Source organism: Zalophus californianus, chromosome 10 (genome assembly GCF_009762305.2).
Source record: "Zalophus californianus isolate mZalCal1 chromosome 10, mZalCal1.pri.v2, whole genome shotgun sequence".
Lineage (NCBI taxonomy): Eukaryota > Metazoa > Chordata > Mammalia > Carnivora > Otariidae > Zalophus > Zalophus californianus.
Genome location: NC_045604.1, coordinates 70,959,166 through 70,976,836, shown reverse-complemented (window position 1 = coordinate 70,976,836; position 17,671 = coordinate 70,959,166). Strand labels below are relative to the sequence as shown.

The window sequence follows — 17,671 nt, the reverse complement described above, 5'->3', positions numbered from 1 at the left end:
CATACCTGGCATGGCCCCTGACCAGTACCAGGGAGGGTGCTGGTCACTTCATGCCTAGAGGCTGGGGCCAGGGCGGGGGAGCCATCAACTCTATGGATGCAGAGAATCGTTGATCATAGAAATGTCAAATCGTGAAATCATGAACTCTTAGAAACACACGCTGTGCAACCAAAAGAATTTTTTTTAAAGATTATTTATTTATGTATGAGAGAGAGAGAGTACAGGAGCAGGGGGGAGGGGAGAGGGAGAAACAGGCTCCCCGCTGAGCTGGAAGCCTGATGTAGGACTCGATCGCAGGACCCTGGGATCATGACCTGAGCTGAAGGCAGACACCTCACTGACTGAGCCACCCAGGCACCCCCTGACCAAAAGAATCTTTTTTTTTTTTTTTTTTTTAGATTTTATTTATTTATTCATGAGAGACAGAGAGAGAGAGAGAGAGAGAGAGAGAAGCAGAGGGAGAAGGAGTCTCCCCGCTGAGCAGGGAGCCTGATGCGGGACTCGATCCCAGGACCCTGGGATCATGACCTGAGCCGCAGGCAGATGCTTAACCATCTGAGCCACCCAGGCGCCCTGACCAAAAGAATCTTAACATTGCCCTGCAACATTGGACTGAACAAGGGAACCCAACAGATTCAGGCTGGAGCCGTGGCCGCCACCACTATGGCTCACCAGAGTAGGAGAAAGCAGAGACCTCGGTTAAGGGAAAGCCCCGGGCTGGCAGCTCTCCGCTGCTACCAGGCAGCAGAGGGACTTGGAGATCATGTAGCAGAAGTGGGATGAGGCAGATGAGAGGGAGGAACCCAAGTAGCTTGTGGCTCTGTGCCCAGCCCTCTGGTTCTTGGCCTGTGCGCCTGGAGTCAGTCCCACCACAGGCCACGTGTCCTGCAGTGCACTCGGGCCTCCGCACTGGCGGCCGCATTCCCTTTGCCCTGAGTCTGCGGGCATCCCTCCTGTGCTTCCTTCCCTCAGGTAGCCTCTCTCGCCCTGGGCCACTCGGGGGGCTGAGGTTTGCCCCTTCCCAGGGATTTTATTCCTGTGCGGTCCAGCCCCAAATAATAAAAGTAGCTTTGCGAGTAACAACAGCAACAACAGAGAATTGTGACATTTGAGTTGCATAAAATCTTAGCATCAGCAAGGCAAGGCCCACAGGCAGGCCCTCAGAGACATTTTACGCCTGTGCAACTGATTCTCCGGGTTAGGAACTTTATAACCGTATAGACTCCTTGTTCTTGGATCACAGCGGTTACCACGCCCCCGCCCCGGCACCCTGCAGTTTGTCCAGGCTAGGCTCACCACCCTCAAGACAGGACAGGAATTCCCTCCACCTCACTGCCTGCCTACTGGGTCAGACCCTCGTCACAGCAAGCCTGGAAGAAGCCCCCTTCCCAGCTGGGGTTCCTTGACTCCTTAGCAGACCAAGGTGTTCCTGTCCTGGGAGGGTAATACAAGGCAGAAAACAGAGTGGGTGTGAGCCAGTCCCAGGGTCCTTGAGGACAGGAGTGACAGGCCTGGCTTCAGGTATCCCCACCCCAGGCTGCCCATCTGATGCCCCTTTTCGCCCCGCCCCAGGCTGGGCCTGCTCCTGTCTTGGGAGCCCATGCCCGCCACGGGACGTGAACAAGCTCCCCTGCCAGGGGCTAAATCTGGGAGCTGGCTGCTGTGCGTTCTGGCCCTGCCACTCGACCTCCGGTGCCTGTCGGGAGGCCCCTTCCCTTCCTGACCTGCGGGGACCGGCTGCCATGGTCAGTGGGCTGGGGGGCAGGAGCCAGCTGGCTTCCTGGGAGGGGCAGGTGGGCTTCTGGAGTCTCTCCCAGCAGGGATGGTCCTCGGGCCTATGGGGGAGTAGGTGACTGAAGGGACAACAGGGGCCCAGAGCTCAGGTTGCCAGGCCTAGAATGGGCAGGAAGATGGACAGATGGCAGTGGCTCCCTGTCCTTTAGCCCTGAGCCACAGTGTGGGCCTGTCCCTCCTGGGCCCAGCACGCGCAGCCCACTGAAGCAGGAAGCCTGTGGGTGAGGAGGGCTTGGTGCCGGCTCTGTCCCTAAGACACTGCCCTGAGCCAACCTCCCTCCTTTCCCGTGGACTGAGGGAGGGAGTTACCGAAGACCACCGGGGTCCAGTCTGGGCTCTCTAACTCACTTCTCTGGGGCGGGGCTCCGGGCCCATCCAGCCGCCCCCACCAGGGACACCCCAGCTCTGACCTCCCTCCCCTCCTGCCCGCAGTCCCACCGGAAGTTCTCTGCCCCTCGGCACGGACACCTGGGCTTCCTGCCCCACAAGAGGAGCAGCCGGCACCGGGGCAAGGTGAAGACTTGGCCTCGGGACGACCCCAGCCGGCCCGTACACCTCACGGCTTTCCTGGGCTACAAGGCGGGCATGACGCACACTCTTCGAGAGGTGCACAGGCCTGGGCTCAGTGAGTGGCTGCAGGCGGACGCATGGGGAGGGTGTGGAGCCTCCCTGCCTGCAGGGGATCTGGAAAGACTTCTGGAGGCTAGGAGCCAGAACTGGGGTCCAGGAGGGGAAGCAGCCCCAGAAAGGGCAAGGCCCTGCCCGTGGGAGCCACAGTCAGGACACTGTCAGGGAGCCCGGACCACTGGCCACACCTTGAGGTGTGTTCTGTCCTGGCCCCCATTTTACAGATGAGGAAATTAAGCCGTTCGGAAACTTGCCGGTTGCCCAATTAGTAAGGGCAGGAGCTACAATTCAAAGACAGATGCCCCCATATACTTTTCATTTTGAGATCAGGGTAGGTTCACACGTGGCTGTGAGGAGTAAGACAGAGGGATCCCATGCACCCTTTGCCCAGTTTCCCGATGGAAATAGCTTATAAAACTATAGTAATAGGGTCATAACCGGGTATCGACAGGCATACGACCTACCCATCCTGTTCAGGTTTCCCTGGTTGAGGCAAGTGTGCATGCGCATTTAGTTCTATGGGGTTCTGCCCCCTTTAAGTGCGCTACTGTGGAACATTCTATCCCCACAGGGGTCCTTCCTGTTGCCCTTCTAGAGCTTCAGCCACCACCCCTCCAAATTCTGGGCAACTGCCCATCTCATCTGCATCTCTCCTCATATGTGTTTTATTTTTATTTATTTTTTAAAAATTTATTTATTTTAGAGAGAGAGGACACGCGCGATTGGTGGGGAGAGGGAGAGGGAGGTGGAGAGAATCTCAAGCAGACTCCCCCCTGAGCATGGAGCCTACCATCGCCCTTGTGGGGCTCAATCTCACAACCCTGAGATCATGACCTGAGCCGAAACCAAGAGTCAGATGCTCAACTGCTTGCGCCACCCAGATATCCCACTCCTAATATTTATTTTAAACAAATACTTTTACTTTGTATTAGTCTCAGAAATAACATCTACAAAATCATTGGTTCGGGACAAATTATAGGTATTTTTCTAGAGCTCATCCGCACATATTCATGACTATTAAAATTAAGAATGTTCATGTGTGCTCAGCTTAAGGAATCCCGACCCTACCCTTTGGGGGATGCCGGGCTGGCTGTTGGCTCTCCTAGCCCATTTCCAGATGACCTGGTGGGGAAACGGAGGCGGGGAGCAGGTCAGGCCTTGTCTGAGATCTCCGAGCCAGAGCGCAGAGCACCTGAAGGGCCCTGAGCAGCACCTGCTCCATGCCCAGGGCGGAGCAGAGAGGGAGGGGGCAGTGAGTGGGCAGGCTGGGGACTGAGGTCAGTGGGAGCCCTCCCTGAGGCCGCGGTGCTCCACTCTCCCTCGGGCAGGAGGGGCTGGAGTTGGCTCTTCCCCACGGGGCCCTCCTCCATGCTCCTTCTTGGGGTCTCTTCCAGAAATTTCCAAGCGGGAGGAAGTGGAGGCTGTGACGATTGTGGAGACACCGCCTCTGGTGGTGGTGGGCGTGGTGGGCTATGTGGCCACCCCTCGCGGCCTGCGGAGCTTCAAGACGATCTTTGCAGAGCACCTTAGTGACGAGTGCCGTCGCCGCTTCTACAAGGACTGGTGGGGGCCGCCCCTAGGGGGCGTACGCGTGGGCTGGCCGTGCCTCCATCCCCAGCCCTGGGCTGGGACGGTGGCGGGGGACAGGCGGGCGCAGTGTCTGCAGTGCACGGCAGGCAGGAACGTGTGTGCTGGGGGTGGGGGGTTGCCTTTGCTTCAGTGAGAGACGAGGGCCAGGGCACTGGAGTAGAGATCGGGATAGAGAAAGAGAGAAAGCGAGGGTTCTAATTAAGGGTTAAATTAAGGGGCTAATTGATGGAATGCCAGAGTTGGCTCAGAGCTTCCTAGCAGCCAGAGTGAAAAGGGGAAAGAGCCAGCTGACAAGCTCTTCTCATCAGAAAGAAAGGCATTTGGAAGACTTAGATCTTCCCTGGTTCTAAGTCCTGAAAGGGAAGGCCTACCTGCCCAAGGAACCTCACACACACCCCCATCCTTACGGAGTTGGAGGCACTCCTGTCCTGGCACGCTCTGTGGGAGGTGACAGGTTTGGGCCCCTGAGCCAGAGCAGGCTGGATGACCGCAGGCAAGCTGGCTGACCTCGTAGAGCCTCTTAGATTGCGCCCCCCCATCACAGACACCATCGGCTGGGGACAGCATCGGGGGGACGGTCCCTGTGTCAGCAGGCTACTGTGAGGGTCACAGGAACACATAGCAAGCACTCACCAAATGTAGCAGGCCTTGGTTTGGCTCTCTCTTCTGTTACCATTTTGCCCCTCCCAGGGGCTTCGACTTTTGTGAACTTTGGTTTCTTCATCTGTAGTACGGGGACCATACATCCATCTTCCAGAGTTTGGGTGAGGGTTCAGCACGAAGTGGCATGGTGCCTGGCCAGCACTGGCTGTTGGCTTTACAAGTGGGGTCTGCAGCTCTAGCAACATGGGCAGGTGGCGGGGGTAGGGGGGCTGCCTGTCCCTCCCTCCAGCTTCTGCACATCTGACACTCACTCGCAGGCCTCAGAAGGCAGGAGGGTGTCCACTCTGCAGAGGAGGAACCCGAGACCTGGAGAAGGAGGGACAGTCTGTGCTCCCAGCAGGTGGCTGGAAGCAGCCCAGGGACCCCAGGGGAGGGCCCAGCGGTGGCCTCCCCGGGAAGGGAAGGAGGGAGGAGGGGACAGGCACTGTTCTAAGAGCACTGCATGGTGGGCTGTGGGCATGTGGGGCCCGGACAGGCCTGGGGAGTTGCCCTGGCTGGCCCCTCTAAGTGTCTCCTGCATCTGGCTCAGGCATAATAGCAAGAAGAAAGCCTTTACCAAGGCCTGCAAGAGGTGGCGGGATGCCGATGGCAAGAAGCAACTGCAGAAAGACTTTGCCGCCATGAAGAAGTACTGCAAGGTCATCCGTGTCATTGTCCACACTCAGGTCAGCCCCGCCACCTTGTCCACACCCAGGCTGCCAGTCCATGCCCTGGACCCACCCTCCCCCATTCTCCTCCACCCCAGCTTCCAGGAGCCCTGGCAAATGTCAGCCTAAAAATACCACGAGCCTGGGGCACAGGCCCAAAGGGTTGGGTGACTGGCCGCGCATTGGCCAGCTGCTGTCCCAGGGATGGCATGCTGGGGGTCAGTGTGCTCTGATGGCTGTGGGGCACCCGCCATGCCTAGTGCTCAACCAGTGCCCTCCCATACCCTGAAAGGCCTGGATCTCCTGCCAAACGTCCAGCGTTGAGGGCCAACCCCCTCCCTCTGGGGCCTGCACAAGTATGTATGTGAGCCAACATTTGTACATGGGGTCTGGTATGATGTGGGCTGAAAAGGTTACTAACACCTTCTGGCTTATTCTGGAACACGCCTTGGCATCTTGTCCTCAGGGAAGGCTTGCTCGCTTAGGCCTGGAGCAGCACCCCGCTCCTCCCTTGCTGTTCCTAGTTATGCCTGTCATTGGTCGTGTCCATTTCCCTTGACAGACTGGAGCTCCATGGGGGCAGGGGCCACGGCTGCCCACTCAGTCTGTGTCTTGTATGCAGTAGGTGCTCCATAAGTACTCATTGAGCACTATGCCATGGCCGGTGTCCCTGCTTCCACCTGTGTCCCCATAGCCCATGCCTCACACAGCAGCAACCAAAGATATCTAAACATATGAAGCACAGTGTCACACCCTGCACTTAGAATAAAGCCCCAGCTTCTCCCCACAAGACCTGCACAGGCAGGCTCCTGCTCACCTCTGACTTCATCCTGCACCATGTTCCTCCTCGCTCACCATGGTCTAGACACACTGGTCTCCTTTCCATCCCACCAACTCCCTGCCACAGGGCCTTTGCACATGCAGTTCCCTCTGCTCCCCAAAGTTTCAGATCTTCACTTAGTGGCTCCTTCTTGTTATTGGTGTCACATCAGAGGGGTCCTCCCTGACTGCCCTATGTGCAATTACTGTCCCCTCTGCCCCCAATATTCCATTAGAATACTCCGCCCTGTCCAAGAATTTACTTGATTTCTGTCTCCCAATTAGATAGTGTCTCCCTGAGGGCCAGGATCCTGCCTGCCTCATTCCGTGCTCTATCCTATCCCCCCAGTGCCTAGCACAGAACATAGTGAGTAGACAGACCCAAGCACTGGAACATCTGTTGAACAAATGCATGCATGAAAGCTGGCCGGGGCTTTCCAGCCAGTCATGCCATATCTGCAAATGGGGGCTGGGAGCCTCTGGGAGCCGACTGGCTGTGCCATGTCCTGCAGATGAAGCTGCTGCCTTTCCGGCAGAAGAAGGCCCACATCATGGAGATCCAGCTGAACGGCGGCACGGTGGCTGAGAAGGTGGCCTGGGCCCAGGCCCGGCTAGAGAAGCAGGTGCCGGTGCACAGTGTGTTCAGCCAGAGTGAGGTCATTGATGTCATTGCTGTCACCAAGGGCCGGGGTGTCAAAGGTAGGGCTGGGTGGGGATGGTGGCTTCGGGAAGGCTCCTTGGAGGGGGTGGGGCCAGACTGGCCTCTCAGGCACTAGCCCCCCTCCACCCCCTGCAGGGGTCACGAGCCGCTGGCATACCAAAAAGCTGCCACGGAAGACCCACAAGGGGCTGCGCAAGGTGGCCTGCATTGGTGCCTGGCACCCTGCCCGTGTGGGCTGCTCCATTGCTCGGGCCGGGCAGAAGGGCTACCACCACCGCACAGAGCTCAACAAGAAGGTGTGTCCACAGTCCCGGTGGTAGAGGGACACTCATGACCAGACCCCAGTGGGTGGGGTGCGTGACCCAGACACTGCTGGCCCCCCCAAAGGCTCTGAAACGCCCCTGCCAGTGCCTGGGTCCAAGCACACGTGCCGGTGGGTACAGACATACCACTGGCTCTGGAGGCCACCTGTGGCCCGCCATGTGCCCTGTTCTCCTGGCAGATCTACCGTATTGGCCGGGGGCTGCACAAGGAGGATGGGAAGGTGGTCAAGAACAATGCGTCCACGAGCTACGATGTGACTGACAAGTCCATTACACCACTGGTGAGCGGGTGTGGCATGCATGTGCGAGCAGGCACGTGGGGTACTGCCCTGCCCCAAGAGCTCAGGCCCCAAAGAGTGGCCACTGGCAAACCATGCTGTTCCCGCATCCTGAACCTCCTCTGCAGATGGCTTACACTCCAGCTGCTGTCACAGGGTGTGGGGTACAGAAGCTGTAACTGTGGCCTTGCACTCAGGCCCCCTGGGTTCAAATCCCAGCTGCAGTAGGAGCAGCTACAGGGCCCAGAACAAGGGACTCCACATCCCTGAGTCTCAGTTTCTCCCTCACTAAAATGTAGATTGTGAAATGAGGTAAGGAAGGACTCAGAATGTGGCTCAGATGCTGCCCTGATTAGTGATCCAGGGTGTTGCCCTGGGGCCAGGCTTGCAGATGCCCCTAACTCGGCAGCCCCTTGTGGGGTCTGCATCCTGATCCACCTTCCCGCAGGGCGGCTTCCCGCACTATGGGGAAGTCAACAACGACTTTGTCATGCTGAAGGGTTGCATCGCGGGCACCAAGAAGCGGGTCATCACGCTGAGGAAGGTCAGCGCCTCTGTGGTGGGTGGGGAGCCGGAGCCCCATGGGCCGTGGGAGGGTTGGGGGGCCTTGCTTGGAGCAGGGTGGGGATGGGGGAAGCAAAAAGGGAGGTGTTCTGGCAGGAGCTGGGTGAGTGAGACCTTCCCGGTGTGGACTGGGGGTGGCGGGAGGGGGTGGGTGAGGACCTTACATCTGGCTCTCCTCTCCCACGGACCCCCAGTCCCTCCTGGTGCATCACAGCCGCCGGGCCCTGGAGAATATCGAACTCAAGTTCATCGACACCACTTCCAAGTTTGGCCACGGCCGCTTCCAGACGGCGCAAGAGAAGAGGGTCTTCATGGTGAGCCCGCCCACCCCTTGTTCCCTGGGGCGGAGCCCCCACACCCTTCCTGCGCCAGAGCAGGGCAGCTAGAGCGGGTGAGGGTGGCGGGGGCGCCCCTGCTGCCGTCCCCGGGGCTTGTAGGAGCCCAGGCCCGGGCACTGATTCGCCCCTGCTCCCGTCCCCGCCGCGGGGCTTGTAGGAGCCCAGCCCCGGGCACTGAGTCGCCCCTGCTCCCATCCCTGCCACAGGGCTTGTAGGAGCCCAGCCCCAGGCACTGATTCGTGCAGGGAAAGAAAAGCAGAGTCGCAGCTGGCCAGGGGCAGGATTGCCGGCCAGACCTCCGTGGCTAGCGCTCCTGTGTCTCCCCCAACCCCCCAACCAGGGTCCCCAGAAGAAGCATCTTGAGAAGGAAAAGCCAGAGACCTCGGGAGACCTGTAGGCGGCTTGCGATGGAGGGAGCCTGAAGGAAGCGCGGCGCGACCCCCGCCTGTCCTCGCTGTCTAATAAAGTGCGGAGGCGACTCTGCCCGCGGTGTCTCAGAGTTGGGAGCACGGAAAGGAGGGTGGCCCGGGGCTCGGCTCGGGGAAGGACCGGTGCGGCGTGGCCCCGCCCCGCCCCGCCCCGGCGCAGCTCAGCGGCGCCCCCTGGCGCTCGGGCGGGGAGGCGGGGGGCGGTGTCGGGGACGGGGAGGAGATGTCGGGGGCGGGGCCTCGGGGCGGGCCCTGCGCCGCTGCTCGGCGTGTCTGGACGTGATTGGTCCTCTGGAGGGGCGGGGCCTCTGGTTTGCCCGGCAGGCTCCGGGCAGTGATTTGTCCTCGGGAGGAGGGGCGGAACCCCGGGTGCAGACCCGGCTGTCGCGGGCCAGCGGCCTCGGATCCGTAGCGGGCGGCGGACGTTAGCTGTCTCGCTGGTGCCATGTCATTCTGCAGCTTCTTCGGGGGCGAGGTTTTCCAGAACCACTTTGAGCCGGGTATGATCCGTGACCTCCTGAGAGGACAGCGGGGCGGGAGCGCGCGTTAGAGGGGGCGTCGCTGCCCTCGGGCGGCGGTGGAGCCCTGGAACCCCGGAAGGGCGGACCCCACGGGGGCGAGTGTGCATAAAGGGGGTCCCGGAGGAGAGAGGGGGCTGGGGGCCTGGAAAGAAGGGGTACCTGAGGGGAGAGGGGACACTAGAGAGAGGGGTCGATGACCTCGAGGACTGCGTGAGCGAGGCGGTTTCCCGGAGGAATCTGTGGGGTCAGGGTACTTGGAAGGGGTGATGCCAGTGGGGGGGGGGAGGGTCCAGATTAGGATCTGGACTTCAGAGGGACGCGATGGATGATCTTGTCCAACGGCATCCGCTGATGATACCCCAGCCTTTTCCCCTCCCCTGTTCCTGGAACCCGCGGGGTAAGCCGGCAAGCACAGAGCGTTCCCTTTTGACCCAATGTGCCCGCCTGGGTGCTTCCCCAATCTGCCCAGAGCCCTGGGGTTCCAGCTGCCAGGCCACTCAGTGCCAGTGAAGTTTGACCAGACAGCCTGAGTGGAGGTGGGGGAGGAGGGGTGGGGTGGTTTGGGGCATGGCCAACCCTCAGCCCTGGCCCCAGGCTTTGAGATGCCCTTCTGGGCTGTGCCTCCTGGTAATGGACTAATATGGTAGCATGCCCACAGATAAGACTAGGGCAGTGCTCTCCCTGGGGTGGGATCTGTTGGGTGTCAGCCCCCTAGGGGGCTGGGCTGTGACACTGGGCATCTGTGGACGTCAGCTGTGACGGACGTCAGTTTTACAACCTTTTTCTCCCCCCCTCAAAGTGATCTTTTGGGGATAGATTAAAACCTGTTCTCTTCCCTGGCCCTCTGTCTTCCTGGGCCCTCTGTCTGTCCTGGAGACCTTCTTGTTGGGACCATTCTCTTCCCACGTGGAGAGCAGGCCAGTGGCTTGGAGTCCAGCTTAAGGCTTCATTGGGCATCAGGAATGGCCACTTGGGAAGAGAGGGGGGCTGGGGCCTGCAGGGCTGGATGTGCTGCATCCTCATCAGACCACTGGGCTCCTTCCTGAATGCACACCCTCGAGTGGAGTGTTCTGTATCACTCAGTTGCCTCATCTCTAAACCGGAAAGGTCCTCTTAAGAAAACAAAACGAAACTGGAAAAGGGGCACCCAGATGGTTCAGCCAGTAGAGGATGTGACTGTTGATCTCCGGGTCACGAGTTCAAGCCCCACATTGGGCATGGGCACCTGCCTACTTAAAACAGCGAAGCTAAAATGGCAAGGTGTACATCACAGGACTATTGATAAGAGTCAATGAGATAAGTGAAAAGCGGTTCTCCTGGGCTCTGGCACATGCTAAGAACCTCTGGATGGGAGCTCAGTGGTGTGTGCCTCATGGAGCCAATACCCAGGCCTGGGGGTGGCAGGCGAGGGTGTGGGGAGGATGTGCAGGCCACCCTGCAAATGGGGACAGTGCTCTGTTCTGGGAGTGAGGATTTGGCAGCTCACCCCAGAGAGTGGAGCCAATGTATCTGCCTTTGCCTTTCCTTCTGCCCCCAGGTGTCTATGTGTGCGCCAAGTGTGGCTATGAGCTTTTCTCCAGCCGCTCAAAGTACGCACACTCATCCCCGTGGCCCGCCTTCACTGAGACCATTCATGCTGATAGTGTGGACAAGCGTCCAGAGCGCAACTCACCTGAAGCCTTAAAGGTGGGTGCAGCAGCAGGGGATGGTGAGGGGGTGTTGGTCAGGGAGAGCCTGGGGTCCTGATGGAAACAGGGAAACAGGACCGCTTTCCTGTGCAGGCCCAGGATGGAGATCGACCTCCCCCACCAGCAGTTACTTTGGGAAATGGGTGTTGGGGGGGGATACCATGTACTGGTGGCAGGAGGGGCCACTGCATGGTTGTTTCGTGGTCTTGCCAGGTGTCCTGCGGCAAATGTGGGAACGGGCTGGGCCATGAGTTCCTGAATGATGGCCCCAAGCCGGGGCAGTCCCGCTTCTGAATATTTAGCAGTTCGCTGAAGTTCATCCCGAAAGGTGAGCTCACCTTCCGGTAGCTGGACACAGGCCTGTTGACATTTTAGAGGGCCAGGGGCAGCGGGCACATTATTCTCATCCACTTACAGTGACAAATCCTGGGGGCCCCAAAGCACACTGCTCAGGAGCTGCCCAGGGCCACCCCAAAGGGGCAGGTGTCCTGATTGATCATGTGTGCCCCAAAAAGGGGCATCTGAGGGTGGATGAGGCGGAGGGTTTTCTGTGGGGGCCTGGCTCTTCCCGGAGACTGGAGGGGCAGGCAGGGCCAGGCAGAGGCCGAGGGCTGGGGCTGGGGCTGTGTGGCCACGGGCTTGCTGCTCAGCCTCTCTGAGCGGGTCTCCTCCTCTGCATGGTGGCTTTGCTTGCTAAGCCCCCTTCACAGGCCTGTCTGAGGACAGGTGCATTGACGTGGTGCCCCGGGGGCAATATGCTATATGCTCCTGTGGGCAGTATGCTTACTACGGGTTTCTCCCACTCTCTGCAAATAGACTGCTCCTACGAAACTTTTCATCAGCCAGAATGGTGTTAAGTGAAGAGTATCTCTCGCTTTCTGAAAGTTTCCCTTGTGCCACTACACTTTTGTGAAAGACCTTATACGTTAGCGCCTGTTTTCACTAACTGGAAGAAACCCAAAGGGGATTTTCACTTATGAGAAAAGCCGTTGCCTTATTACTATAGGGAACGGGCGTGTGGTATGAATGAAACGTAAAAGCAAAGTGGCCAACCTTGACCTTTGGGAAAGCAGGGCTCCCTGTGCTGGCAGTTTGGGCAGCTGTTTCCCATGTGAGTTTTATCTGAGCACGGCATCCCTTCTGGCCCTTTGGCCTCCTGCTCACATAGGTGCTCACAAGCCAGCCCACGTCTCTGCCCAGCCAGCCCCTCTGGACTCCTCCCTACCCTTTGTAGCTCAAATCCCAGCTCCCCATGTGCCCCCAGCAGGACCGTAGCTGATGAAAAGTATCGTATAACAAAACGGGGCACACAGACTCCCCCAAGCTGGGTGCCTGAGTCCTCCCAGCTGCCCGGTCCTGCAGGCTGGAGCTGGCTGGCTAGCTCGGGATGGCATCTGAAGCATAATGTAGCAGTGACTTGTGTTTCTCTCCCCTCCCTCCTTTCTTTTAGGCAAAGGAACTTCTGGCTCTCAGGAGCTGTAGGTGGGCAGCGCATACCCATTCCAGCTGGACACTGCCCTGGTCACACTCTGGCCATCGCACCTTGGAATTGGAACCCCAGACATTCAGACGGGGTGGGGGTGGGGGCTGGCTGAAGCATCAGGAGGTCTTGGCTTTGCGCAGGTTGTCTTTGGGAAGAGCACTGTTTGCCATGATGCCCGTAGCCTGCTGCCAGGATGAGCCTGGAGGGCCAGCTGTGGGCTCACCTTAGCCTCCTGCTCATATGGGAGTCTCAGGGAAGTAGGCTGTAAGCCTTGATTACACCCCACCTTCTCTTCTCCTCAGCCCACTGCCCTCTCCCTGCCTGTCTGGACTCACCCCTGTGGGACCCGATTCTGAGATGGGCTCTGGCCCTCGCCAAAGCTCGTGCCCATCTCCCCCAGGCTATACGGGGAGACAGAATGCAAAGGGAGGCAGCCTTCACCGGCTGCCCCAACTCCGGTCACTACATGATGCACTCTGATGAAACCCTTCCAGGCAGCCAGAGTGGTGAAGATCTGTGACCTGCTGGAGGAGCGGGCCAAGGGCACAGACCCCTGGTCTCTCAGTTTTGAGAGAAGAAATCCTCCCTGTTTCACAATCCGGGTGGGTACACCTTGCCTCACTCAGGCTTAGGACAGTGGTTGCTCCATTACCTTGATTGTGCAAGGTCAGGGCTGGGGAGCTCACAGCCCAGAGCTCACACCTTCCCACGAAGTGGTGGCTGTAGCTTCTTGCACACACCTGGGGGGGTGGGTGATGCCACGGCCCCTCCCAGTTTAACTCCCCCCTGGAGTCCTCAGGAGATCAGTAAACAAATGGAACCCAGGCCTGCTGTCTTCATTCCCTTCAGGGATGCCAGGACACCTTGTTTCACTTGTTCTGCAAATATTCATTGAGTAGGTGCAGCCTGCTGCTGGGGATGCAGCCATAGGACAGAGGGGCCTCACTGCCCCAGGGCCTTCCGGCGTGTTTGAGGGACAGTTCCCGTCAGGTGATGGTCGGGCTGTGAATATTTACGGCAGAGCAGTGATGCTAGACTGTGTGGAGGGGCAATGAGGGGCCTGGTGCTTTGGCCCCACTGGTCAGGGAGGAGGATGCCAACGGGAGGATCATCTCAGCAATGACAGATGAGAGAAGCAAGAGGAGCTTCCCGGGTGGCAGCATAGAGCACGCAGAGAGGCCCTGAGAGGGCACAGACGGCAGGCGACAGACAGATGCATGCTCCTGCCCTGAGGGGGGAGGTCAGAATGCCACCCATGGGGGGTAGGCTGCACTGCAGAAGAATCACATGATTTTTCCAAATTCTATGGACAAATCCAGGAACGTGTAAGAATGGATATTAAGGGGGGCGCCCGGGTGGCTCAGTCAGTTAAGCGGCTGCCTTCGGCCCGGGTCATGATCCCAGGGTCCTGGGATCGAGTCCCACATCGGGCTCCTTGCTCAGCAGGGAGCCTGCTTCTCCTCTTTCCCTCTGCTTGTGCTCTCTCTGTCAAATAAATAAATAAAAAATCTTTAAAAAAATGGATATTAAAGGGTGGGATGATGGTAAAAGGAAAGTAAAGTTGGATCAGGCTGAATTTATTGATAGGGGCTCACCAAGCAGAGATTGGAGGTTTAATGGTACAACTCGGGATGAGAGGGGGCTCGAACTATTTGGTCACTCGGTTGGCTGAGACATGGCCCGGAAGGCGGCCTGTACTGCCTTGCTTTGATGGAGGGAGGGTCCAAAGGCTTAGGGACATGGGAGTGTCACAGTTGGTTTATCCTTTAAAACCCACTCCCCCACCTCGGGTCCAGAGGACATGCCTTTCACCATGATTGTGAGCAAGCCCCAGCATCTTCTCGAGGCCAGAAATTACATACAGGACTGGCAGCGAGCTGGGAAAACGAAATGCAATGGGGATCACTGGATCCCGAGGGGCAGGGGTCATGTGCCCAAGGCAAGGAGGGTATGGTGCCTGAGACAGACCGCGGAGTCGGAGCGCCAGTCAGGTTGGTGTGAGGCGCAGAGAGCTTGGCCGTTGGCGAGCTGGTCACGGTGTACCTGGACGTGAAATCGAAGGGAAGCCTCCTGAATTCTTACTGATCTGAACGAACAGAAGTGTTCCAGGTCAAGTGAACAGAAGTCTAATTTGAATCATAAAAACAAAGTTATGATCCCTCAGTCAGTTCCCAGACTTGAGCCGGTTTACAGACCCAGGGAGGCTGGGTCCCCTTGAGGAAAGATCTTGGTACATGGCCAAAAATTGTATACTGTTAATCTTTCCCCCAGCCTTCCCCAAAAGGACCTATACTGGGGTGACTGTGCACCAGCGAAAAGGAAATAATCAGACTTTCCGGGGACTATTGGACACGGGCTCTGGCCTGACTCCAATTCCAGGGGACACACACGCTCTGTGTCAGAGGAGGGCTGATGGAGGCGGGCGGTCAATGGACTTTCAGCTCAGGCCTGTCTCCCCGGGGGCCCATCCTGTGGTCATCCCCTAGTTCTGAAGGCGTCATGGAAGTGGACATACTCAGCAGCTGGGAGCATCCCCATGTTGGGAGGACTGGGGCCTGCAGGTGTGAGGGTGGGGGTGGTAGAGGAGGGATGAGGTGTCAATGGGTGGGGAGGGAGGGGCAGGGAGGCAGGTGACACTGTTGGTCTGTTCATTCTTTGATGACGGGACTGCCCTTCCCCACCCCCCACCCCCGATCCCCAGCCACATACCAGGGGTCCCCGCTCTGGCAAGGGGTCGCTGGTCTGTGCAGGGGCTGCTGGCTCACTGTGTGACCTTGGGTGGAGCACTTAACCTTCCTCTGTGGAATCCAGCCTGTCTCCTGGTGGGGGGTGGGGCAGAGGGTGACGACAGATGTGTGGATTCCAAGCAGATGTCACTCTGTGGGTTAGATTCCGGACATTGAGTTGGCCAGTGGTCATCTGCACAGAGGAAGTTGTGCAGCAGCTGGGAGGGGTCAGCACTGACAGAAAGCACCACGGAGAACCATGCAAAAGAACCCCATGCAAGAGGGGCTTTTTGCTCTTTGCCCCACCCCGCAGTGTGGCAGCCTCCCTCTCTAGAAAACATCTCCAACTCTGCCCTGCTGGGGGCCAGTCCTGACGGCAACTGCTAGAAACATCCCCCACCCCCGCCTGGGACTGCAGAGGATGTGCCCTCTGCCCCATGATTCCAGTTCCTACCTCTGCCTGACTTCTTCCTGCAGGAGCCCCTCTGTGTCCCAAGTTGGGGCTGCCCTAGTCACCCGGGATCGTCATCAGCCCCGGGGCACTGCCTAGGCCAGCCTGTGATCCGCACACTCCGAGTCTAGCAGCCAGCCTTGGCCGAGGGCAAGCCCACTGTAGGTACGCAGGGACTGAATGCTTAGTGCCCTTCCATGGGCAACATTGCCCTGAGTCTCTACCCTAACCGTCGTGGGTCAGGCACTCATTCTGCAGGGGAGGAACAGGAGGCTCAGAGATGGGGAGGGACTTGCCTGAGGCCTCAGGCTCTCTCTGCCCACACCTTTCCCTTTCCTCTTCTCTGTGCCCCAGATGAGGAACAGTGGCTCTGGGAAGGTGGTGACCACCTTTTGAGCATAGTCTGAAGGCAGCAGGCATGTTGAAGCTGCCTGGCGGTGGGGAGGGAGCCCGCTGAGTGGTTAGCAGGAATCTCCAGGCCCAGGGCTAGGATGGACTTTGGGCTTTGCTCATCTCTCCCAGCACTCCTGGCTCAGCATGCTGGCTCAGCATGTCCCTGAGTGAACTGGATCCAAGAACAGGCTGGCCTTCTGCAAACTGGACCGATGTGTCCAGGACATGGCCCTGGGGCTGGCTTTCCGGGGCCGGATCTATAGCAGGGTGGGCTGAAGGAACTGTGGGTGTCTCGGGCTGGTGCTGGGGCTGGTGAGGCTGGGAGAGATGCCGTGAGAGCAAAATGCCTGACTACCGGGCTCCAAGCACACCCCCACACATCCAGGTTCCCTGGCAGTGGGGAGGGCTGGAAGCAGGGTCCTTGGAGGGGTGGTGGGAGAAGGGTGGGCCCCAAAGCCCTGAGGTCCCCTTTCATCAGGAGCTTGGATATGGATGGCTATGAGCAGGGTCTGTCTGCCGGGGGCTGGGTGGGAGCGAGGTGTCTCCTGTGGAATCATAAATCTCCCCCCACCCCCTTCCTTCTGCTGGGTTACACCATCCCCTTTGGCCTGCAGCCCTGCTTCCTCCTTGAGAAACAAAAGACTCTTTGAGAACCCAGCTCCCGCCATCCCCCACCAGTGCCCCCTTCCGTGCCAAGTGGAACCTCCAGGGCACGGCCTTGCAGCCAAGGGTTCTGTTCAGGGGCAGACAGCTCGTGGTGCTCTGTCAACCCCAGTCACCAGCAGCCGGCAGGCCCGTGCACGCAGGGGCACCCAGGGCAAGGCACTGGCGGGAGAGAGAAGACAAATGTCTGGGATCCCACTGACCCCCTGCAGGGGCCCACAGCGGAGGGCGTGAGTGAACTGACAGTGCGTGAGGCTTGTGCTCACTCATGGCTTTCCATTTTTCTGAGTGACAAGTGCCAGGGACAGCCGTGACCCCGGTGGGAGTGCTGCCGATGGCTAGGTCCCAGGAACCCCCTGACTCCAGGCCTGTTTGTGGGCTGGGCCGGCAAGTGGGAGGAGGCGCCCCCAGAGAGGTCAGCGAAGGTCACCGCCAAGCCCGCCACCGTGCCCCCACCCTCATACGATGTCCTGGTAGGGGACCCAGGGCGATGACCCCCTTCCGAGTGCACCCGTGGTCAAGGACCCCTCCCCATATCTAGCACACAGTCTAGCATCACTGCTCTGCCGTAGATATTCGCAGGCACCGTGCGCAGCACCCACTGGCAGGGGGCGAGCTCGCTCCGCGCTGCACGTGCCCCAGGCCGGGTCGGCCAGGCCCTGCAGTTCCCCGAGGCGCCGCCAGGGGCGCAGCGGCATCTCCGACGACGAGGACGGGTCCGCGCTGCGGCCCAGGGCCCCGCGACCCCCGAGGCGCTCCGTGGTCAGCGCCGGCGTCCCCGGGGCCCCTCATGCCAGTACCTGGGACACAGACTGAGGCCTAACATGCCAGTACCCGGGACACAGGCTGAGGTCTCCGGGTGTCCGAGGGTGCAGGGCCCATCTGGTGGGCTTCGCAAAAGTGACGGGCATAGGGAGAGCAGTCGAGGCCCGAGTCAGCTGGAGCGGGACAGAGGTGGGGGAGGTGGGACGGCTGCAGGGTGCGCGGGTGCTGGCTGGACGCTTCCAGCCCCTA

At 59.2% G+C, this 17,671-nt stretch overlaps 2 protein-coding genes and 1 long non-coding RNA gene across 4 annotated transcripts; 2 read left to right on the top strand and 1 right to left on the bottom strand.

Annotated features, from left to right (window-relative positions):
- Positions 1–1,612: 1,612 nt before the first annotated feature.
- On the top strand, positions 1,613–8,785 carry RPL3L (ribosomal protein L3 like). Its single transcript, XM_035722311.1, has 10 exons — positions 1,613–1,745; positions 2,227–2,419; positions 3,816–3,984; positions 5,204–5,339; positions 6,653–6,839; positions 6,937–7,097; positions 7,304–7,405; positions 7,851–7,946; positions 8,161–8,280; positions 8,645–8,785. Exons 1-10 carry the CDS (start codon positions 1,743–1,745, stop codon positions 8,699–8,701), a joined length of 1,224 nt encoding a protein of 407 aa, XP_035578204.1. The 5' UTR covers positions 1,613–1,742; the 3' UTR covers positions 8,702–8,785.
- Positions 3,202–8,814, bottom strand: LOC118356034. Its single transcript, XR_004819370.1, has 3 exons — positions 8,686–8,814; positions 4,645–4,980; positions 3,202–4,162 (listed from the first exon to the last, which is right to left on the bottom strand). It is a non-coding gene; the product is annotated as an uncharacterized LOC118356034 (long non-coding RNA).
- Positions 8,815–9,076: 262 nt separating this feature from the next.
- MSRB1 (methionine sulfoxide reductase B1) lies at positions 9,077–13,248 on the top strand. Of its 2 annotated transcripts, XM_027613685.1 has the most exons (4): positions 9,077–9,232; positions 10,791–10,939; positions 11,155–11,269; positions 12,392–13,248. In XM_027613685.1, exons 1-4 carry the CDS (start codon positions 9,178–9,180, stop codon positions 12,421–12,423), a joined length of 351 nt encoding a protein of 116 aa, XP_027469486.1. In that variant the 5' UTR covers positions 9,077–9,177; the 3' UTR covers positions 12,424–13,248. The 2 variants fall into 2 exon arrangements, with proteins under 2 accessions (XP_027469486.1, XP_027469484.1); XM_027613683.1 differs by lacking the exon at positions 11,155–11,269.
- The last annotated feature ends 4,423 nt before the right edge of the window (positions 13,249–17,671 follow it).

What these genes read in the sequence shown, in the direction of transcription:
- RPL3L (XM_035722311.1), top strand. An exon ending in GGGTCATCACGCTGAGGAAG is followed by an intron (nt 7,947 to 8,160) that starts GTCAGCGCCTCT and finishes ACGGACCCCCAG; the next exon opens with TCCCTCCTGGTGCATCACAG. An exon ending in AAGAGAAGAGGGTCTTCATG is followed by an intron (nt 8,281 to 8,644) that starts GTGAGCCCGCCC and finishes CCCCCCAACCAG; the next exon opens with GGTCCCCAGAAGAAGCATCT.
- MSRB1 (XM_027613683.1), top strand. Translation starts at nt 9,178, where the DNA reads ATGTCATTCTGCAGCTTCTTCGGGGGCGAGGTTTTCCAGAACCACTTT. An exon ending in CCAGAACCACTTTGAGCCGG is followed by an intron (nt 9,233 to 10,790) that starts GTATGATCCGTG and finishes TTCTGCCCCCAG; the next exon opens with GTGTCTATGTGTGCGCCAAG. An exon ending in ACTCACCTGAAGCCTTAAAG is followed by an intron (nt 10,940 to 12,391) that starts GTGGGTGCAGCA and finishes CCTTTCTTTTAG; the next exon opens with GCAAAGGAACTTCTGGCTCT.